The sequence below is a fragment of the Rana temporaria genome, chromosome 10, assembly GCF_905171775.1.
Source record: "Rana temporaria chromosome 10, aRanTem1.1, whole genome shotgun sequence".
NCBI classification, from domain to species: domain Eukaryota; kingdom Metazoa; phylum Chordata; class Amphibia; order Anura; family Ranidae; genus Rana; species Rana temporaria.
The window spans coordinates 5855828-5880074 of record NC_053498.1 but is presented as its reverse complement, the minus strand read 5'-3'; the positions used below and the strand labels follow the sequence as shown (position 1 = coordinate 5880074).

Genomic DNA, 24247 nt, shown 5'->3' with positions numbered 1-24247 from the left:
ATTGTCATTTTCACAGTAACCAGTGCATTTTTATAGCACTGATCGCTGTGAAATAGACAGTGGTCCCAAAAATGTGTCAAAAGTGTGTCTGCCATAATGTCGCAGTCACGGAAAAAAATCACTGATCGCCACCATTACTAGTAAAAAAAAATATTAATAAAAATGCCATAAAACTATCCCCTATTTTGTAAACACTAAAACTTTTGCGCAAAGAAATCAATAAATGCTTATTGCGATAATTTTTCCAAAAATATGTAGAAGAATACGTATCGGCCTAAACTGAGGGAAAAAAAAAAAAAATATATATATATATATATATATATATATATATATATATATATTGGGGCTATTTATTATAGCAAAAAGTAAAAAATGTTGATTTTTTTTCAAAATTGTCGATCTATTTTTGTTTATAGCGCAAAAAATAGAAACCGCAGAGGTGATCAAATACCACCAAAAGAAAGCTCTATTTGTGGGAAAGAAAGGACGTCAATTTTGTTTGGGAGCCACGTCGCACGCATTTGTCAGTTAAAGCGACGCAGTGCCGAATCGCAAAAAATGACCCGGGCATTTGGCAGCCAAGTGGTTAAACTTTCCATGAAAAAATCTGATTATTTGATTGCAGTAATGAACCATCAAAATTCCATTCTTTCAGCAAAAAGAAAAAAATAGAAGTGCATTTTGATGCATCTGACTACTAGTTATAAAAAATATATTGATAATGCTTATGAAAACCCTACTCTGCTCCATCCAAAACTAAGTATAAGGTCTGGGCTGTAGTTGGCCTTCCAAACTGATTTCTGAAGGTCTGCTGTGGCTTTATCTATTCATTACCCTTCTTAGAGGGGCGGAGAGATTAGGATTCCAAATTAAGGTTTACATATAAACAGGGCTGTTGTTTAGAAATTATGGGGGGCTCCATACAGCCTACCTGACAGGGCTCAGCTCCCACCCGGCCCGAAGTGACTGAGGATCAGTCCCTTTCTTTGCCTCAGTTGCAAAGTTGAATGAATCGGAAGCGCTCTGATGCTTCTTGCTCATTTACAAACTGAAGCATAGTAAACACCATGCTTCAGTGAAGAATAGACACAAGAGTGATTGGTACTGATCGCTCACTGTGTTCATTCAGGAAAGGAAGGGGTCAATAAATTATATATTTACCAGCCCCTTCCACTGCTCTCCATCCTGAAACATGCCCCTGTGTGCCCGCAGCAACTTCCAGCAGGAGAGGAGAGCAGGGAAGCCAGCGGTGCTGTGGGGGAAAGGGGTGCACATTGGGGCCTCGAACAGCAGATGAAAGACGTGCATGTGCTAGAACCACTACCCTGTAGGGAGAAGCTGGCAGACTTCCAGTGGAAAGCAGAAAGAGATTGGTGTCTGCAATAATTCAGTACAGCCCCCTTGCTCAGTAGGTGACTTTTCTCCCCTCCTTTGAACTTATGGGAAGCTAGTTTAGTACAAGAGGTCTGGCTGCACTGCCTTATCGGCAGCCCTGCATATATAGGTAAAACTTTTTGGGTAGACCATGGAAAGTTTATAAACTGTGGCAGATGGGAAGTCCAAAATGTAACATTTATGCCTGGCATGCACTTTTCAACACTGTTATGCTACTTCATTGTAAGCTCAACCAACTTTGTCACTTAGTTTCCCCATCCCTCAATCAAGCACTTCCCATTATTCATCAATTTCAGAATGAAGATTATTGAAGATCGAAACTTATTTACATTGTAAGATTGCCCATTGTGAAAACATCCACATTTGTCCATGGAAACACAGAATCCTCGATCAAACAGATACCCTTCATCGCACTGACAGCCAGCGGAGCATTTCGTTGAGCAGGAGCCGGGAGCGGTGACACCGGCACAGGTGACGTCACAGGTGTGTGTGCAAAGCTCATAGTGGCTGTTCTCTGGACACTCCGGGGCTGAAAAGAAAAATTGAAGTTTAAAAAAACACTTATAGAGTGAGAGAAAAAGAGAGAGAGCGTGAGAGGGAAAAGGAAAGTGAGAGAAGGTAAGCGAGAGGGAAAAGGAGAGTGAGAGAGGCGGGGGAAGAGAGGGAAGAAGAGCAATAAAGAGCGAGAAGGAGAGAAGGAAAGCAGTAGGGAGAAGGAGAGAGAGTGAGAGAAGGGGAGCAAGAGTGAAGGAAAGCAGTGGGGAGGAGAGTGAGAGAAGGAACGAGAGAGAGAGGGAGTGGAAGAGAAAGAAGATGAGTGAGAGGGAGTTGGGGAGAGAGAGGAGAGCGGGAGGGAGGAGAGTTAGAGAAGGAAAGAGATTGAGGAAGAGAGTAAGAGAAGAAGAGATCGACAGAGAGGAGACCAAGAGAGAAAGAGAGAGATGGAGAGAGAAGACCAAGAAAGTGAGGCAACCAGGAGGGAGAAGAAGAGTAAAATGAGAGCGAGGGAAGCCAAGAAAGAAAAGGGGAGCAAGAGATAAAAGAAAACAAGAAGAAAGTGGAGAGTAGGAGAAGGAAAAAGAGAGAGAGAGAGAGAGAGGAGAGTGAGAAAGAGAGGAGAGCAGGAGAGAGAACAGGAGTGAAAAGAAGAAGTAATGCCTTGTACACATGATTGGTTTTCCCGGCGGATCTTTTACCGAGGGAAAAACCGAGAACCTGCTCGGTAGCTTTTTCCCCCTACACACGGCCGGGTTGCCCGGCAGGAAAACTGCCATGATAACTTTGGTCGGGAAACCCGGCCGTGTGTATGCTCCACCGCAGGTTTTCCCTATAGGTAAACTGCCGGCCTAAAAACCGTCGGGAATCCCGGCTGGAAAAAAGAGAACATGTACAAATTTTTCCGGCGGTTTTCCTGTCGGGAAAACTGCGATGGACCATGAACACATCGGTTTTCCTGGCCAAAAGCTGTCATGGCAGTTTTCCCGGAAACCGGACCCAAAATCGCACAGGACCCTTTTCAGAACTGCACCGCAGCCGCCCCGGACATGTATGAATCGTCTCCATTGAAAGCTGGTCACACTCACATGTTAAAGTTAAAAAACAAATCTGATTTGCATATATGTGAACCCAGCCTTGGTGTTTGGGGAAGTGGGGGGATCAAGTAATGGGGTGTTTTTTTTTACCTTAATGTAGGGAAAGATTAAGGTAAAAAAAACACCTAAACTTAAGAACCAATTCCAGTTATTTCCTTACTACAATTTGTGTGGCCTTCTATTGACACACAGGTTATGCATATTCCCAAGCTGTCATTGGGATACCACAATAAACATAACATGACAACACTCACCACAAAATGTAGGAGTTCTCCAGGACTTAATTTTGGCTCCGGCTGCCAGGCAGGCAGTGGCGTATGCCTGAAGGCTGTCACATAGAATCTGAGCTTGACCATCACTGGTACACATATCGAGCAAACATTGGCTGAAGTATCCGGTGACATTCACCAAACCATAGCATTCTGCAAAAGGTCCGTCTTCCTTCTGTAACAAGCCACAGGCCTCATCTCGGCGGAAGATGGCGGCTCTCATATCATCACAACCTGGGCAATTATCTTTGCACCCGCAGTCTTTCGCTGTCCCGTCGGCATTCCAGGCCGCCCCAAAATCTTCAGCATTTGTGGACAACTGACCAGAGGGAAGGCGGAAGTCATTATCGGGCTGCTGATCAAAGTTACCGCATAAACCACACACAGCCCCTTGGTATTCTCCAGGAACTGTAATCTGAACGGAATTAACCAAGTCGTACAGCACAGTCAGCTCGAAAGAGGTCTGAATGACGATGTTGGACCCTTCTTGGTTGATGTTGATCTCTCCATCTTTCAGAACTAGAGGAAGATTCTGATGTTCCTCGTTGACCTGCAAGGAAGTGGAGAAAGTGGCTGTATTGATGTTGCAATAGAAACCTTCTGATGTTCATAAATTAAAACTTGGATATTGTAAAATTAGAACATTTTAACAGCAAAAATAAATTTTAATAGAACAGTTACAAACAAATATAAAATTAAGGAATTAAGAAGGAACTAAAAAAATGTTTAAATACGATGCAGTCTATGGATAGCATTTACACAGCATCTTTTTCATTTATTTTGCCTATAATTGCCCTTTAAATCTGATCTCCAGCTGTTCCTTTAGGCCTCGTACACACGGACGGACTGTCCGCTGAAATCGGTCCGCCGGACCGTTTTCAGCAGACATGTCTGCCCGGAGATTTCTGTCTGATGATTGTACACACCATAAGACAGAAATCCGCGTGTACACGATACGCGGCGACGTGCGCGGCCCTGGAAGGTCAATGCTTCCACGCATCCGTCGAATCACTTCGATGCATGCGAGGGATGGCGGCCGAGTGGACATGTACGGTGAGTCTGTACAAACGACCGAACATGTCCGATGGACAGGCTTCCAGTGGACATGTTTCTTAGCATGCTAAGAAACATTTGTCCGCTGGAAAACGGTCGGCTGGACAAATGTCTGCTGGAAACCTGTCCGGTCGGCCGTACACACGACCGAACATGTCTGCTGAAACTGGTCCGCGGACCAGTTTCAGTAGACATGTTCGGTCGTGTGTACGGGGCCTCAGTCTTGCACAGTTGCACATGCTCCTTTCCTGTACATTGGAAAGCCTTCAATTACGATCAACCAGTCAACCGGAGGGCCCCAGGGGACATGCATCAATGCAAAAAAAAGTTTTAAAAACAGCCATTTTTTCGGGAGCAGTGATTTTAATAATGCTTAAAGTTAAACAATAAAAGTGAAATATTCCTTTAAATTTCGTTCCTGGGGATGTCTATAGTATGCATGTAAAGTGACGCATTTTTCCCGTATTTAGAACAGTCCCTGCACAAAATGACATTTCTAAAGGAAAACAAGTCATTCGTGGCTATAATGAATTGTTGGGTCTCGGCAATACAGATAAAAGTCATTGAAAAAAATGGCATGGGTTCCACTCCAGTCCATTACCATGCCCTTTGGGTCTGGTATGAATATTAAGGGAAACCCCAAACCAAAATTGCCAGGACCCAACAATTTATTATAGCCGCCAGTAGTTTTAAATTACTTTTTTCCTTTAGAAATCTCATTTTGTGCAGGGACTGTTCTAAACACGGGAAAAATGTGCCACCTTACAGGCATACTATAGACACCCCCAAGGTACGAATTTTAAAGGAATATTTCACTTTTATTGTTTCACTTTAAGAATTATTAAACTCACTGCTCCTGAAAAAACGACCTTTTAAAAAATTTTTTTGCATTGCTACATGTCCCCTGGGGCAGGACCCGAGTCCCCAAACACTTTTTATGACAATAACTTGCATATTAACCTATAAAATTAGTACTTTTGATTTTTCACGTTCATGTCCCATAGACTTTAACGGTGTTCGAGTGTTTGAATACATTTTTTGCCTGTTCGCATGTTCTGCTGCAAACCAAACCGGGGGGTGGGGGGCACGGCTCATCCCTAATTCTGATATATTTTAGTAAGAAATCAACTTTGATGGTTTTACGCTATGTGGTACCCTTGACTTTTCTTTTCAGGAGTATATTTGAGAATTGGAGGGTGACCAGTAGACTAGAGGGAGGCGGGGGGTGGGGGATCTCTGCTATTAGGTAAACTGGGCGTCCCCTCTCGGCCTGCAACCCCTTTGGTACACCCCTGGGGAGACGTGACATGCGGCCCGCCGAGGGCCGTTCGCGGGCCGCAACCCGCCCGCAGGCCACCGCGACCCACCGGTTATATGCCCAGTTTGCCCTATGGCCAGTCCGGGCCTGTTTGGCAGGCAGTGGAGAAACGTTGTGGTGAGGTGTTTCACGGTTTAAAGAGCTGCACTTTTTTTCCTGCTGCACTTAATGGAAAGATCTATTTCAAGCTGACTGTGTCACATTTTTGTTGGATGCTGAATTTGCATTGTGAACTTGAGAGGGCTTCTTGGTGGTTTTTTTTCTTAGTTTTTGTGCACATTTGAATTTATCTTAATTTTATAAACTTTTTTTAATGTTTTATCCAATTGGTTATTATATGAGATATTTTGAGTGCGGCACCGTTTGGTAATATGAGATATTTTGAGACGTGCAATTCGTTTGGTCACAAATTGAAAGTTTGCATGAAATGTTCATTATCACAAGTAATGAATTTCAACTAATCCAAAATAAATTATACCGAAACGAATTGTCCTAATTAAAAAATTAACTTGAATTCAAATCGAACTTGAATTTGAATTTAAAATTTGAAACAAAATACAGATTTTTTTAAAGGAAAAAAAGAAAATTAGTTTGAATTCAAATTTGAAAACTAATTTGAATTCAAATTTGAAAATTAAGTTGATTTTGAAAATGAATTTGAATTTGGATTAAAACATGTATTTGAAATGGAAACATATTGCAATAAATAGAGTAAGTTATAAAAGGAAAATAGGATGATGATTACTACTTAGGCTGCTTTATAGAACAGAATGGAAAAAAATAGAAAATATTAGAATAGAATCTAAACTAAAGGCGTAGAATTAAATAGAAAGTAAAGGAATAGAGTAAATTAAAATACAATCAAATGAATATAGCCATCTTTCGAAAAACGAATTTCGATTTGAAATCAAGAATATTTAAAATGAATCTGAATATACTAAATGAATTCCGAAAACAAATAGCTTATCATTAAACATAAAAAGAACAAATATAGCCATCTTCCTAAATTCAAATTTTGAAGTTCAAAATTTAAATTTTAAAAATACTAATTTCAAAATTTAAATTTTAAAATACTAATTTCAAGTTTTACATTTTAAAATACTAATTTCAAAATTTGAATTTTAAAATTCTAATTTTTTGAAATTTTGTATTTTAAAATTCACAGTTCAAGATTTGAATTTTGAAATTCACATTTCAAGTAGATTTAAAAAACAAAACAAATATATGAAACAGATCCAAGTATACGAATTGGATTCCAAAAACGAATCATTCTAACATAACGAAACATGACGAAACAAAATTATTAACTTAACAAACAAATCCGAACTAATTTTTCCGTTGTGCGCATCTCTCATGTGAATTGTTTTACAAATTGGTATCTGTTGGTGTGCTAGCAGATGGGATGTATTGCGCCTTTGGGCAAGATTATGCTTTCTCTATTTATTCTGTATAACCAAAACTTTTTTAGTTTTGAATAGACTAGGCTTAAAATCCCTGTAATAAGTATTTTAGGAATTCTAATTTTTTTCCTATTATGTATACTATATATACAGTGTATATGTATGTGTGTGTGTGTGTATATATATATATATATATATATATATATACATACACACATTTTATATATCTATACTTTTATTTTTGTGATAACAGGATCGTTTTCAGGCAAAAAATGTGTATCTACCTAGGCCCAAAATGATCCACATGATTAAGCTCCGAGGGGCGGAGTGAAACGTGTTGGGGCATGGCCTGATGGGACATCATTCCTCATGGCCTGGCGGGGAGCTCATTCACCACTGGGTCTGTATTGATGTGCCGCTTCATGGGATCTATCCCTTACCTAGGCCCAAACCTTCATAAAAGACTCACCTTTACTGTCCACTGTACTCCTCTACTCATGATGATCTCATAGTCATCTACAACAACCTTCAACGCCCGCATTCCAAGAAACGGACCTTCCCCGAAAGCAATGCTCTCTGCAATAACTGAAAAGTTTCTGAGCGCCACGTTTGGGCTGCAGACATCAGTCAGAATATAGGAACACGAGCCCTGGAGGCTGTAGCTAACACCATCAAAGGAGGTGAAGTGACTGTTGCTAGCGGCCAGACAAGTGCCTGTGATCTTGTTGTGACAGCCAATGGCTCCATCGACCACTTTGCATTCTTCATTTGGCCCACAGGGTGCGGCCTCGCACTCGACTTGTCCATTGTCTCCACACTTGCATTGCTCGTTGCATTTTTGTGCTGGGTAGAAGACCTCGCCCTTCTGGTAGTAGCTATTGTTGTAGTCGCAGCCGCAATCAAAGATAGGGACACAGGTATCTCCACTGAGGCCAAAGCCGTTGTCACAATAGCATCCTTCAGTACATGACTTTACACAGTCGGAAGCAGAGGTCAGGCTCGAGCAGGTGGTATGACAGCCAGGCCCACAAAGCTCATAGTGGCTGTTTGGTGGGCAAGTTGGTTCTAAAAGAAAAAAATATTCTCAGGATTAATTATTTTTCACATTTCAAGGACAATTTTACCCAAAACTAGAACATAAGTAAAGAGTGGGCACCAGCAACTCTAGTGTTGAGATTCCCTAACAATATATTGGGTCCCTTTCTATAACAAGATGTTACTTTCCTCTGTAGCTAGGCTCTCCAATTATATTGTCAATCTACAATAAGAGGAATCCTTTGCATCCTAAGCAAGACCAGCTACTTGCAACCCTACTTTCAAAACAGTATTTTAGAAAAAAAATATATGATTGCAGTCCCAGTCAAACCACTGATAACTTTTGATCTCAAGGGGGTGGGGTGTCCTGTCCTCAGCTCTGAGGGGTTCATGCTGGGACTTGCAGTCCTTCACTTTGTGTGAGTCACATCCCAAAAAAGTAATAGACTACAAGTCCCAGCATGAACCCCTAAGATCTAAGTATATGACCCCCCAAAGGTGAAGGAATACAAGTCCCAGCATGAACATTTGAGATCTAAGAATGTGACCCTTTAGATCTCAGGGGTTCATGCTGGGACTTGTAGTCCTTCACAAGTTGTGGGGGGCGGGGGAGGGTGACTTCCTTAACTCTGAGGGATTCATGCTGAGACCTGTAGTGCTTCACTTCTGGGGGGTCACATGAACCCCTGAGATCTAAGGATGTGGCCTCTTCCTTGGGTGCCATCTGTCCTCCAGCAGCAGCTCAGCTGCCATATTTTCTTTATGGGTCTCTGGCTGGCTTCCTTCTGGACATGTGGTCCTTCCGCCAGAACACTCCGATCATCGCTCGCTGCCATTTGCTGAGAGTGCTGATTGGGAGTCAGTCCGCTGCTGGATTTCCAGCATGCTCGTCTGACAGAAGCTGGCCAAAATAGCCGGCTTCTGTCGGACAGGGTGGCATACACATGGGCCGCATGTCGGGCATTTTTTTTTTCAACCGGCCAATGTCTCCTGACATTTGGCCCATGTTTAGGGCTTTAGTCCCCTGGTACCCAACCTATGGCCCAAGAGCAGCATGCGGCCCTTTAGTATTTGATGTGTGGCCCTCAGACCTTAGCAGTCTGTAGTGGGAACATTGATTAGGGTAATAGCATTGATATTTACTAGCCTCATGTAACATGTTCACAGTTCCGTATTGTCTTCTGCAGCATCTCCCCAGCCAACATTGTATCCTGTCCTCACCCTCTGATCCCTATTTTCCTCTATTAGGTTTGCAGTTTTTTTATGACAGTCCTTTCAGGCATTACATATATTGAACATTACATCTGATTCTTTGGTGATGTCGGTGGCCACATTTGAGGCCCCTTTGAGCTCATAAGTTGATTACCATTGGTCTAAGTTCTTAAATGGAAGTAAGAGTATTGTGAGTTAGATAAACTTCAAAAGAAAACATTTTACTAAATCCCCATGCTAAACATTCTGGTTAGACAAATTCATAAATGATTGGTCACTTACCACAGACTGTGCCTTTCCTCCATTCCTTAATTTGAACCCCTTTTTCTTGACACTCGGTGACATATCGAGCAATGGCCGCACATGTAGCCGAATATAGTCCTTCGTACTGACAGCTGTCAAATACGCAGTCAGTGAAATATGATGTTGGGTCAAGGGTCTCCTTACACTGACTGAGAGGTCCATCTTCTAGTGTGAGAACGCCACAGTAATGTTGGCTGGAGTATTTCTGTGTCTCTTTGTCGCTGCACTCTGGGCATTTTCCTACACAGCCCACTTTGCATTCAGGTACATCGCCCACTTTATACCTGTCTTCAAACTTAATTCCATCGCTTGCGGTGACGTTGGGGGTCAAGTCATCGAGTGGATCTTGGTTGTAGTTTCCACACAGGCCACAAAGGGCATTAGCATAGGTATTAGGCACCATGACACGGCCATAATTATCCCAGTTGTAATTCATGGTAACTTCAAAATCAGTCCTGACAAAGGCATGTTCTCCCTTCATAAATACCTTGATTGCGTTGGACTCCAAGGAAAATGGAATGAAATGGGCAACTCCATCAACCTGAAAGAAAGAGTATTAGATAACTTAAAGAAAGATGGCTTGATAACTTAAAGAGGAGTAGCAGTCTGCGCACATAATTTGTAATAAAAACATCTTTGCCATTCTGAAGATTCCCTCCAACCACTTTGCAAATTATTATTTATATATACTGTGATTCTGTTCTTGCCAAATATGCTGCAGAAATCTCCCTCCATTGAGTCTGGCTGCAGCCATTTTAACTGTGGGCAGCTGAAGCCTGTTCACTTCCTGGATTTACACAGACACACAGAGGCACACCTCCAGCTCTGCAGCCCTGCAGCTTTCATTGACACTCTAAGGCCTCGTACAGACGATCGAACATGTCCAATGGGAGATTTTGGTCTGATGGCTGTACACACCATCAAACCGAAATCCCCGCGGACAGACAGCGCGGTGACGTGGCGGTGACGTTGAGACGCCGCCACGTCCGCAAACCAGGAAGTAAAATGCTTCCACGCATGCGTCGAATCCATTCGGCGCATGCGGGAGATTTCGGTCCGCTGGTTAGGTGTACTAACCAGCGGACATGTCGGACAAACAGGCTTCCAGCGGACAAGTTTCTTAGCATGCTAAGAAACTTTTGTCTGCTGGAAACCTGTCCGCTAGGCCGGAAAATTGTCCGGTCGGCCCTACACACGACCGAACATGTCCGCGGAAACTGGTCCGACGGACCAGTTTCAGCGGACATGTTCAGTCATGTGTACGAGGCCTTATGACTCATCCTCCCTCCCTTTCTGGCAAACTCTCATGAGAATGAGAGATAGAGAGAGCTGTGCATGATGTCATAAGCCTAGGCCAATGGCCAGACAAGAAACAGGAAGTGGGCCGTTTAAGGTATTTACTGGCAGAAAAAAAAATATGTTTTACTATCCAAAGTTAAAACAACAACAAGAGAAGGAGATTTAATAGATGAAAAGATGAAAAGGCCCGCTTTAAATAGCACTATATGAGAATATTGATAATCACATATTCAGATGTCGATCCAAAGCAAATTAGATTTAACCGCTTGCCGACGGCACTATAGCTGAATGACGGCTACAGTGTGGCTCGATAATTCTGGGAGGGCGTACAATGACGAACAAAAATTTCATATGGGTACACTGTTGTATGACTGAGTAATTGTCATTCAAATTGTGAGAGCACCGAAAGCTGAAAATTGGTCTGGTTAGGAAGGGGGTTTGAGTGCCCAGTGGTCAAGTGGTTAAAAAAAAAAGAACTTTGGGGTTAGTTTACTAAAGCTGGAGAGTGAAAAAACTGGTGCAGCTCTGCATAGAAACCAATCTATTACCAGTTTTTTTTTGGTCAAAGCTTAGTTGAACAAGCTGAAGTCAGAAGCTCTCTTCAGTTTTAGTAAATCAACCCCTTTATCTGTTATGCATTTTATTCGAAACATGAAAGGAAAAGCAAAACTATCAACATCCAAAAATGTATGGAGAGCCCATAACAAGGGGGCATAGCATAAGGGGTTGCAGGGGTCACAATCGCAACCCCGCCCCTGCAGTCTCTCTGTCTTATTAACATATCCTCCACAAAGTCTCCGATATGCCCAAGGGCCCCACAGCCACGCTCCAGTACTTGGCTTACACTTTGCCTTCCACAGTCCACACCCCTCTATTCTCATTGGCTGGGGACAAGCTGTGAGCCATTTCCTGAATGGAGAGGAGCACAGGGTGAGAAGAGCCCAGGGGTCAGGTCAACTTTTACATCAGGCCCACAAGCTTCAAGCTATGCCTCTGGCCCAAAAATGTACCCTGATCATGGTGGCCCATAAACTGGATAAAAAACATATATCCATAAAAAAACATGGATTTTTCCTGATTATTAGCCTCTCTTTCTTATCAAAAGTTAATCCTAAAGCTGGCCATAGATGGTTCAAATCTCAGCTGGTTCTGTTCGTGTCTACATTTGCTTATTGCAGGGGTGCCAAACCAGCAGCCCGGGGGCCACATGTGGCCCGCAGAGCCCTCTGATGTGGCCCGCGACCTCCTGCTTTGGGATAGCAGGTTTGCAAGCCCAGATTGCAGGTTGCCGACCCGTGTGAAAGCAGCCTTAGGTCCATTTCACATGATCGGTTCAACCCACGCAGACCCTCCATTCATCTCTATGGAGCGACAGATGTAAACAGACTCTTCATTTGCACCCACCTACCTCCAATCCAATCCACTAAAAAAAAAACAGAATGGGATCTGTCCCCTTCCATCTGGTTGGATCGGATGGGAGGGCCCACAGAGCAGAGTTGGCTGTGTCCGTGTCCGCTCTGCATATACAGAGCGGACACAGATTCCGTCTTCTGTCCGCTCCACTTATTGTGGCCCACGACCAGTTACCAAGTCGCTTTATGTGGCCCTCGCTCTTCAAAAGGTTGGGCACCCCTGGCTTATTGTATCCTCCCACCTAGTTTTAGGTGTTTCCTCCTGTTTCATCCTGTTTTCACAATATAATAGCAAAGGAAAAATGTAACTTTTTTGTAATAGACGTGGCAAGTGTGAAGACCTGAAAAATCAACTGTAGTGATCTCTCGACCAAAGTAGTCAGATGATTACTTAAAATACACTGTGGTTCCCTTCGAAAAACCTCAAATTATAAAGTAAGATTATTATCTTTTAATAAATGTAAATTTTCCACATAGACTACGCAAAGTACCGTATAAAAGAAAAATTAAAAATGTAAAATATTTCAGTTAAATGCTTACCAAAACCTTCTTTGGATAGTCCCGGGTAAGCGTTATGGTGTGGTTGTACACTTCCAAGGTCAATGACTTTGTGTAGGACACAGCTTTGCTGCCCCTCTTATCATTCTGAATTTTGATATCGAAAGGGGTAAGATTTGGATCTGGGACGCACAGACCGGTTAGCTGATAGATGCAGGTGCCCATGAAGTTGTATTTCGTGCCATCGAATGTAGTGTAGTGTGGGTCACCAGTACTAACACATGTGGAGTAACTCACAGGGTAACAGTCCCTGATTCCATTTCTCAACATACACCTTTCATTGCTCTGACATGTCGCCTCTTCACAAATCACCATGCCCAGATTCGGGTCACACTTGCAGCTCACTTTGCATTTTTCATCAGACCAAAATTCTTGGTTGGCCTGGTAATTAACCCCGTTGTGGAGGCAACCACATGTTTTGACATCAATGCAATTTCCACCACTCAACATATATCCTTCGTTACACTGGCAAGTCTCCACACAAGGATCTGTACATCTATCTGGGGCGTTTCTGTCAAAGCAGCTGGCTGGACAAGCGCCACCGCAATATTCATACCGGCTGTTCTCAGGACAGATCATATCTGGGGAAAATTGAACAAATTGGAATGGTCATGTCAATAGCCATCTGAAAATTCTAGAACATCTTCCAATTTTTGCCAAATCTACTTACTGCATCCTGTAGTGTTCCTCCAGTTAGGAAGTTCCACTCCTTGCTTTCGGCAAGCCGTGGCATAGGACTCAAAAGCCTGACAGAGGCCAGCTCCGTTGTGGCTACAGACATCTTTTACACAGCTGCTGAAGTATAAGGTGGTGCTGACGTTAGAGTGACAACTACTGAAAGGTCCACCATCATCCTCGATGACACCACAAAAATCTTCTCCTTCATAAATGTTTTTTAAGGTTTCATTACATTCTACGCAGTTTCCTTGACAGCTGTCTGAGCAGAAGGCATCATCGTCAATGGTTTTCCATGACTTTGCCCACTTAGTAATGACGGTGAGTTGCTTCATGTCAGGTGACATCTTGTCATCACGAGGATTATTATTAAAGTTTCCGCAAAGACCACCCATTGCCCCATAGTAGCTACTGGGAAGAGTGATTTCCACTTGCCAGGTATAGTCATAGGCCACTTTAAGGCCGAACTGAGTTTTCAGGGTGGCATACACACCGGTTTGGGTTATGGTGAGTTTATCATTTAACAAACTCAGAGGGAGTAATGTAATTTCACCATTTACCTAAAAATGGGAGAGAAAAAAATGATTTAACTTGGTGCATGATTGCCATGTGTGCCCGTTTCCTGGTAACGAACTCCATTTTAAAATATCTGTCCCCAGAAAGCATGTGTACCCATCACTGTCCCCTGAGGGGTTGGTGGTTGCACAGTACACATGATATTGTGCAACCACCAACCCCTCAGTCCCAAGAACCTAGCACCACTGCAGACATTTTTTTTTTTTATTCTTGATACCTTCGAGAAGTTAGGCTTCTCCTAACTATGCATGCATGTCTTGGTGCCTCCTATTTGAATTCCTTTTGTCTTTCTACTTTGAATTTCTGCCTCTTGTTCCAAAAGCCTCTCGCCAATTATTTATGGGTATTAAAAATGGGAGATGTTGTGTGCGTGACTACAAATGTGGGCAGGATTTTGGGGGGAGGGGTGGGCATAGTCAGTAGGGTGTTCATGGATTTGAACATCTGGTAACCTTAGCTTGCTGAGATATTAATAGTTCATCTAAACCATGACTTCTCAGTCATGGCAACCTTTGAAAGTATGCAAAATCTCAAGGCATGTGCCATAGACATCGGTGCAGTCTTTTCTGCAAATATCTCCTAAACCGTGTAGGTTTAGGAGATATTTGTTGCACCTACAGGTAAGCCTTAATATAGGCTTACCTGCAGGTTAACATGGTCTGTATGGGTTTATAACCACTTTAAGAGCCTCCACTTTGGAAGAACATACATTATTATGGATAGGAGCCTGGAGGGAGCCCACCTGTCAAAGGCACAAAAAAGGCATCTGTGTCTAAATAGGGGTCACCCAGAAGCTCACCCTTCTTATATGTCATATTGGAGTTCTCACTCCAACCCCTCCTTTCACATCAAATTCCTTACTCCCCACCTTTTAAGTTAAGGTCTTCAGCCCTCCTTTTCCTCCACATCAGAGGAGGAATTGTGCCCCATCTTTGGTGTCTGAGGGAGGAATTGTGCCATATTGTTTGTGTCTGTGGGAGGAATTGTTCCCTCTTCCTTGGTGTCATTGGGAGGAATTGTGCCCCAACGTTGGTGTAATTTGGTGGAATTATGTTCCACCATTGTTGTCTTTGATGTCATTGGGTGGAATTGTGCTCCATCAATGGCTCCATCAATGGCATCATTGGGAGGAACTGTGCCCCATTGTTAGTGTCATTGGGAGGAATTGGGCACTATCGGTGGAGCCATTGGGAGGAACTGTGCCTTATTATTGGTCGGATAAAATAAAGCACCACATCTGGCCCCCAGGCTGCAGTTTGGAGACCATTTGTTAAGTTCAATATGAGATGGAACCTGAATCATATGGGATTCCAATTGGTGTATCCAACACGTGAAACTTGATAGACTATCATTAAAACCCAGCACATGCTATACCTGTTGCAATCTAAAACAAAATGTTTAAATATCCATGATGGCACTTTTGGCACAGCAGAAATAAAAAAAAAACCTATATCAAAGAGATATTTTTAAATTCTATTTTTTATTTTTGATGGGCTAATGCCCTGTACACACGATCGGTCCATCCGATGAAAACGGACTGATGGATTTTTTCATCAGTTATCCGATGAAGCTGACTGATGATCAGTCTTGCCTACACACCATCGGTTAAAAAAACGTTTGTGTCAGAACCCGGTCACGTAAACCACATACGACGGCACTATAAAGGGGAAGTTCAAATCCAATGGCGCCACCCTTGGGGCTGCTTTAGCTGATTTTGTGTTAGTAAAAGACGTTTCACACTTTTCTGTTTGTTACAGCATGATGAATGTGCTATCTCCATAACGAACGCTAGTTTTACCAGAACGAGCGCTCCCATCCCCAAATTTAGTCTGAGCATGCGTGGATTTTTAACCGATGGACATGCCTACAGACGATCGTTTTTTTCCTATCGGTTAGTTAACCATCAGATAATTTTAAAACAAGTTCCTAGTTTTTTAACCGATGGATAAAAAAAAACGATGGGGCCCACACACGATCGGTTTGTCTGATGAAAACGGTCCATCAGACCGTTTTCATCAGACAAACCGATCGTGTGTACGCGGCATTAGTCTTCCTCTAGCTTTATATTGACTCCAGTGATGGGACCCGGCTTCCGTTTCTGTCACCTGAGAATATAGGTTGTTTTTAGTACCCACCCCTGAGCAAAGAATCTGACCTCTCCTACTCTATCTTAAAAAAAAAAATGTTTTCAAACATGGGCTTAAAATGATACATATGTTTCTATACTGTATATAACGTGCATCTCCACAAATGTATCATATATTGAACACCACTCACCCGAGCTTGTCCAATTTCATCTTTTAGGATGGAGATGTTGTAGCCATAGACAAAAATGTTGACCAGTCTGACGGCGGAAGACATCTGACTCCCTCGGTTATCATTCTTTTCCTCAACACGGAAGTACTCCAGGGTTGCATCAATACCACGGTATTCGGCAAGAATATAAGTACAGGTGCCATGGAAGTCAAAGTTGTAGCCATCGAATGTTAGGTAGTGAGGATCTCCCCAACCAGTGCAAGAACTTGAATAATCGGGGACACAAACTGGCACATCATTGGTACTTTCACAATGCTCCTTTTCCCTGCATGAGACTGACTTGCAAGGATCTAAAAAAAAAATCAAGAAATTCTACATAAGTGTAAAATCACATAAAAAATGTATGAGATTAATAAAATAATTTATAACTAATTTTTATAAAATAAATAAATAAATAAAGACCTGTACTCTGGAACCTGTTCTCAAAAAAAGGTAAGCAGGGGGCAAAGGACTACTTACCAGCAGGGGCGGACTGACAACTCATGGGGCCCCTGGGCAATAGAAGATTATGGGGCCTCTGGGCTTACAGTTGGCCACCACGCCAGGAGGCAGTGCAGAGGCGGGGCAGCTAAAATCTTGGGATTTTCACATGAAAAGCATGTCGGTTTCGGACATATCAGGGACAGATCTAAAAAAAGCATAGATTTTTACATACTGTCCCTGGTTTTACTGAGCCTGGCAACCCTGATGAAGCCCCCTAGTGGCATGGGGCCCTCGGGCAGTGCCCGAGTGACTCAATGGTCAGTCCGCCCCTGCTTACCAGTATTACCTATAGTCTCCCTGCAGCTGATGAATTTCCCCTTTACTGACTTCCTAGCTTTTTTTCTATACTGTGTTTCTGTGAGGAGCCGCCCATCTTGGTAGAGGAGCAGGACTTTGCTTCCACATGTCAGAGTTTCCCCCAATGACTGGTTGAGGGAATATTCAAGAAGCAGCAGGAAAGGTAGAGTAAACACATCCCCACAGGATGTGTGAAGCAGTAAGATCCTTGCATTTGCAAGTCCTCAGGTACAGCTTCCTCTCCAGCAAGGATAACAGTGGTCATGTCGGGAAACAAATACAGCTGATGCTCATTCTCATGCAACTAATGCTCATTCTCAAGGCTGGGACAAGGGATGGGCAGGAGGGGCGGCATCCCTGAGCACTCTGGTGGGAGGGGGGCACCACAAGGAGATTTGTGTTTGTGTTGGAAGAGGGAATTTGGGGGGGTGGCAGCGGCAGGGGTTAAGTATTGTTCTAGAAGGGGAAATTTGGGGGAGGGGTGCTAACAGTGGTGAATTAGGGGGATCTGTGTTGGGAGGGGGTTGGGGGAAGAAGATTGGTGCTGATGAGGGTGGGGTTGAGAGGAAATGGTGATGGGAGGGGGAAATATGAATTGGGGGAGGGAATTTGTGTAGCAGGAGGGTACATTTTAGGGATAGGGGATTTGTGCTAGGAAGATTTTTTTGGGGGGAAGGGGCATTTGAGCTGGGGAAATTTCAGCAGGGGGCAGATTTTGTACTTGGAGGAGGGGGAGTTTATGATTAGGGAATAAGCATGCAGTGCTCAGTGTTTTATTTGGGGGGGGGATTCTTGCTGACACATAATGCTCATACATCTTGGGGGCATATAAATGTGGTTTTAATGGATTAAAACCGTTTTGATATACTACACCATGAAGTGTTTTTGTTTTTACACCTTTCAACATGAGGAGTGATGCCTGGATCCATGCTGGAGGGGCTGTGGTGGATTGATGTTTGGGCGTTTTTGACAGCCTATAATCTAGTGGTCCAGTTGTAAGGGTAAGAGGCTCGGATTACTGTGGTGTTGGTGGAAGATCACTCTTCATCTTTTTAGTCAAGGTTCATTCATCTATCGGGTGCCTCTCGGGATTGATGGACGTTTGCTTGGCTTTTATGCACTGTTTTTTTTTAAACTTTAAATTTGTATATTGTTGCCCACAATTTATGGTAGCTGCTGTCTGCTTATTGTCTTTGTAACCTAAGCGCAGGATCATTCATTTTTATACGCAGAATGTTGAAAAACTTCAATATTTCCTTTTGAAACATACAATAATTTTGGCCGATGTTCTGTACATTTTTAACCTTATTCAACTATGTAATTGTGACATCGAAGGAGGACGCCTTACCCTTGTTGACACATTGGACTTGTCCATTCAATATTTTGCAGATCTCATCAGAGCCACAGCTGTACTCTATGCACTCCATCACACGGTGAGAATTACAACTACAGGACTGGCTGCAATCTTCAGAAATGACGGTCTGGTTCACCTGTAAAAGAGCAGGACACTTGTAAAACACTCTGGAATGAAATGCAGTTGCAGCAAGACTTTTTATAATGTATGAATCCAGGGCCGATCCTAGGGTCACAGGCGCCTGGGTGTTGAAATTTTTCTGCCGCCCCCACATGGGTGTGGTCATTTAACTGACTCCTTGGGTCGTTCTACGGCAACGACCCAACCACAGAGATACTCCCCCACGAAATCTTCATTAACCTGGGATCCTTACATGATCTCTTAACAATAAACAAAATACAGGAAGAGAAGCAGAGTACTTTATGCAGACATAGTACAGGAGATGGTCAGAGACAGCAGACATAGTACAGGAGATGGTCAGAGACTGCAGACATAATACAGGAGATGGTCAGACTGCAGACATAGTACAGGAGATGGTCAGAGACTGCAGACATAATACAGGAGATGGTCAGACTGCAGACATAGTACAGGAAAAGGGCAGGGGCTGTGTATCCTATGCAATCTATCATGCCATAAAACATCTAGAGCAGGGGCAGCCCAGAACACGTGTAATGGGATGCTGGGGATGCCATCCCCCAGCACACAACACACTGAACACTGGAACTCACCTAGGTTCTCGCTCTGTGCAGCCCGAGATAGAGATGGGAGGGGGAGGCATTCCAACTGGAGTTGTTGGAGACAGTGCGGGATCCAAGACTTCCAGTGTGAGGAATTCATTCCTGCACATCAGCACTCAACAGAAACTGAAAACTAAAACCCTTGTGTCAGGAAGAGGAGCGGCCCCTCCCCCGAGCACTGCCAGGTGGGAGGGGAGAACTCTGGCACTTTGGTGCCCCACCTCTGCAGGCGCCTGGGTGCAAAGCACCATGTGCACCCTGCCTAGGATCGGCCCTGAATGAATCTTGTGTAAGAAAACTGTGCAAAGGGTACTGGACTCATCCTTCTGGATCAGTGGTCATCAACTGTCCTCAGGGCCCACTAACAGGCCAGGTTTGCAAGATAACTGAAATATATCACAGGTGATATAATTTGCTGCTCAGTGATTGCAGTATTCTTGTCTGCATCACCCCAAGGTAATACATAAAATCTGGCCTGTTAGTGGACCCTGAGGACTGGGTTGATGACCACTGTTCTGGATAAATATATCAAGCCATATTAGGGACCCATGGCCAAGCTAGCCTTGTTGGGTGTTACAGAATTAATTTCTGTAGAAGCTTGTTTACTGGCTGTGCTTCTGCTTGATTCCAACCTGCTATAATCTGCTACTTGACCCAGGCTTGCTCACCTCCTGGAGGGGCGATCCTGAGGACTGCAACCTGGTACTAGCATGCAACAAAACCCATTGCCACCATTAGGAGCTCTGGTGAATACCGGTTAGTTCTTAAACCCTGCATCTCGGGTGAGCCTGTGTCATCCACCAAGGTAACCTGCTTGTGTACTTATCCAACTGGTCGGTGGGAGCCTCTCTTTTGCTATAGCTATTGGTCTCCAGGCCTGACCCTGACCATGACAGATAGACTAAAGAAAAATGACAATGCATTCTTAATTAAAATGTATGTTCCTGGGTTTTCCATTGGAAGACGTTGAGATTTTGGGAATTCTTGGTCTGCAAAATTGTAAGATTTGGAAAAGAGAGTTCCAAAAGCTTGGGCTACTTGCAGCCAAAGGGATCTGCAAAGTGGTCTTGCCTTCAAGCAAGACCACTTTGCAGATCACTTTGGCTGCAAATAGCCCAAGCTCTTGGAACTCTCTTTTCCAAATCCTACAATCACCTTGGTCCAAAATCAATGCTGATAAGAAAATTAGAGGAACTATGCTATACACTGTGTTCCCGGCATCCACATAAATAGGACATTTTCATACTTGATCAGAAAGTGCTTTTAGTGGTATCATAATTGGGGTTCAGTTTGTTCACAGCATGTATAGTTTTCAAACCTATAGAGAACCTATAGAGAATTCAAACCTGATAGAATGTTCCATTCAAGATGCATCTATCACAGATGGTAGGGGTCACGCAACGACCGTTTTGGAAAAGGTATCCAGTATCACACTGGCAGCCCTCAGAGCAGGTGGTTGGGCAGCTGATGATGTCATAGAGGGAGGAGCAACTGGTAGAGCAGACGTCAGCGCAAAACTCATAATGGCTGTTCTCCTCAGAGCAAGTGTATGCTGAAACATAAAGGTTAGAAAAAAGTTATTGCTATAATTTGTATTTATGACCACAAATAAACCTTATTGTATGTATCAATATTCAAAGGTAGGCAAAATATAAGCTTATTGTTCAATTTTGACACATTATTCAACATAAATTGTGCAAATGCGTGTCTTTAGAAGGTGTATTTTAATTGAATGTTGAATGTTCTCCACCTTTTCTACTGCTTGTGTCCAGTTACAGATATTTTCCTCATAGTTCCTAACCTAGAGACACAACAGGAAGAAAATGGAATTCTCTACAAAATGAGGGAAGCCCCACTCTTAGACCAGGGGTCTTCAACATTTTCAGTACAAGAGCCATTACGAAAATTTTACAGATAAAAAATCCCCATCAGAGTCCACCATTACATGGGGGGGTGGTTGAAATAGGGACCTTAGGCAGCCCCTGCTGACCTTAAGCTGCATATATTAAGGAGACCCTAGCTGTGGGCTGGATAAAATCTAGTAGTGGGCCGGATGTGGCCCACAGGCCATAGTTTAAAGACCCCTGTCTTATACAGTTGGCACTGGGATGAGTGCCCATCATCTCCTGACAACAGTACAATTTTTTTTTTTTCCATTACTTTCTGTCCTGTGTAGTCGGCCAGATGCTCCCCATTCCTCCTTACCAGGGCCGTCTTTAAGGCAGGGAAAAAGGGGCAGCTTCCCCAGGCCAAGTCATTGTTGTGGGGCCTGAAGCAGTTGCCCCTTGAGTCTATACTGCCTGAAAATAGTTGTCAAGTGGATTCAGTAGGACCCAAGAAAATGTTTGCCCAGGGTCCAATCACTAATAGAGACGGCCCTGCTCCTTACCCTCAACCAAGTGCTTCCAAAATTGGTTCTAAAGGCTGAAGGTTTTTACCTTAATGCATTCTCTGCTTTAAGGTAAAAAAAAACTTCTGCATGCAGCCCCCCTTATACTTATGTAAGTCCAATCTCAATCCAGGCTCTCGATTCAGGCTTTCTCTGCTCTCTTCCTCCTCATTGGCGCAGAAACAGCAGCAGAAGACATTGGCTGCTGTCAATCACAGCCAATAAGGAGGGAGCGAGATACAGGCCCTAGATGTACTTTGTGTGTCAATGAGCCAGCACTTGTGCATGCTCGAGAGCCAGCATGTACAAGTGCCCCCAAAAGAAGTTGCTTGCTATGATGGGAGGGACCATAAGTTCCAGCAGGGGACCTGTGAAGAGGAGGATTGGGACTGTTCTGTACAAAACCATTACAGAGCAGGCAAGTATAACATGATTATTGTTTTAAAGAAAATAAAATGTAGGTTTAGAACAGTGGTCTCCAGGTGTGGCCTTTTGCTTGCTTTTATCTGGCCCTCCAGCTCTTGAATAACTATTCCCCCCACTGACACCAACAATGGGACATAATTACTTTGACTGACACCAACAATGGAGCACTATTCCTCCAAAGTGACACCAACAATGGGGCATAATTACTTCCACTGACACCAACGATTGGGTACTATTTCTGCCACTGACACCACTATTCCACCCACAGATATACTGTAACAATGTGGCACTATTCCTTCCACTGACAAGAATGATGGGGCACTATTCCTCTTACTGACACCAATAATGGGGCACTATTTCTCCCACTGATATACTGAAACGGGGCTCTATTCCTGCCATTAGTACCAATGTTGGGGCATTGTTCACTCTCACTGACGTTGGGGCAAATTTGGAGACCCCTGGTTTTAAATATCACCTTTTTTAGTCTAGCTCTCATATTCCTGAAGGTTTAAAGCTCAGAGATATTTTAGGCCATATTATAGTAAGAATTAAAGTCTCATGCTCAAATTATACAATGAATATTCCACACATTTGAGAGTTGTTTCAGGTTAGTCGGTAGCCAAGAAAGCGGTAACCAAAAGAATGTAGAACTTACGGCAAAAACTTGGTGATCTCCATGGTTTCATAATTGCTCCGGCATCTTGGCAAATCTTGACGTAGCCTTGAAGGATTGGACAGAGCTCTCCAGTTTTTGCACAAAGAATATTCACACAGCTTTTCAGGTAGGGTGTGGGATCATAGATCTGGTGGCAGGGTGCAAAGGGCCCATCTGCTTGGACCAGAATGCCACAGAAGCTCGCTCCTGCCAACTGTTTCTGCACTTTTTTGGGGCAATCGGAGCAAGTCTTGTTCCGAGCATCACAGACCTCAACGGTAACACAGGTTTCAGGAGAATCTATCCAGGATTCAGCAAATGAAACAACATCATTGTCGTATGGACTGAACTCGTCTTTGTCGTCATCGTTGTAGTTTCCACACAGACCGCAGATCTGGTTGTGATAAGTTGCAGGCACGGTGACATGAATGGCATTGTCGGAGGCTAGGATTAAACCAAAGTTAGTCTTAAGGACGGAGCCACCACCCTGGTAATCAGCTCGTAGCTGTCCAGCTCCTAATTCAAATGGGAGAGTCCGAAGGATATCATTCACCTGTATGAAGAGATTGACACAAGTTTGGTTAAGAATTCATGGATAATTCACAGGTTATGCAAAAACCAGATTATCACAGTCTCTGCATTATGGTGCTAAACAACCTAGCTGCTTAGGAAACAGTCCATCTCACAATCCATTGGAGAAAATGGTGTTCAAAAGCGAAAGCAAAATATAGTACACTAAGGTAGATGGAAAAACTGCAAGTAAAACTGAATAGCGCATACACTATATTTTCAAAAGTATTGGGATGCCTGCCTTTACACGCACATGAACTTTAAAGGCATCTAAGTCTTAGTCCGGAGGGTTCAATATTGAGTTGGCCCACCCTTTACAGCTAAAAAAGCTTCAACTCTTTTGAGAAGGCTGTCCACAAGGTTTAGGAGTTTGTCTATGGGAATGTTTGACCATTCTTCCAGAAGTGCATTTGTGAGGTCAGGCACTGATGTTGGACAAGAAACATTAAACACTGAGGAAAAAGTGGGAGAGCTTTAGGAACATACTGAATAGAGATAACACCAAGTGCATTCCAATGGGCAATAAATATAGAAGAACAAAGGTTACATCTGGTGGCTAAACCATAACATATAAAGCCATATTAAAGAGAAAATAATGGCCTTAAAAAATATAAAGCCGAGGGGTCATTGACAGCATTGCAACACTACAAGGAATGCAATGCAATAAGAAGTGTAAGAACACAATCAGGGTGGCTAAAAGAGACATATAGGATGGGGGGATAAAAGAAAATCCCAAGAAATGTTTTATATATTAAGAGTAAAAAAAGCGAGTTCAGAGCATATTGGCCCCATAAAGGTTGATGAAGGGGAGTTGGTCACAGATGACGAGAAGGCAACTGTGCTAAATACTTTTTCCTCCTCAGTTTTTACACAGGAAAAAGGGGGGTATACCAACCATGACTGTATTGTTAGTAACACGTCAC

General features: G+C 43.2%; 1 protein-coding gene across 1 annotated transcript in view; it reads right to left on the bottom strand.

Annotated features, from left to right (window-relative positions):
* LOC120916224 (IgGFc-binding protein-like) overlaps positions 1-24247 on the bottom strand; it is a 68197-nt gene that overhangs the window by 6201 nt on the left and 37749 nt on the right. The window contains exons 10-19 of the mRNA XM_040327085.1: positions 22755-23307; positions 20631-20836; positions 18542-18683; positions 16375-16703; positions 13517-14081; positions 12829-13427; positions 9557-10118; positions 7497-8092; positions 3242-3806; positions 1725-1924 (exon numbers count right to left, since the gene is read on the bottom strand). Coding sequence (XP_040183019.1) covers positions 1725-1924; positions 3242-3806; positions 7497-8092; positions 9557-10118; positions 12829-13427; positions 13517-14081; positions 16375-16703; positions 18542-18683; positions 20631-20836; positions 22755-23307 — 4317 coding nt within the window. The remainder of the gene's footprint in view (positions 1-1724; positions 1925-3241; positions 3807-7496; positions 8093-9556; positions 10119-12828; positions 13428-13516; positions 14082-16374; positions 16704-18541; positions 18684-20630; positions 20837-22754; positions 23308-24247) is intronic.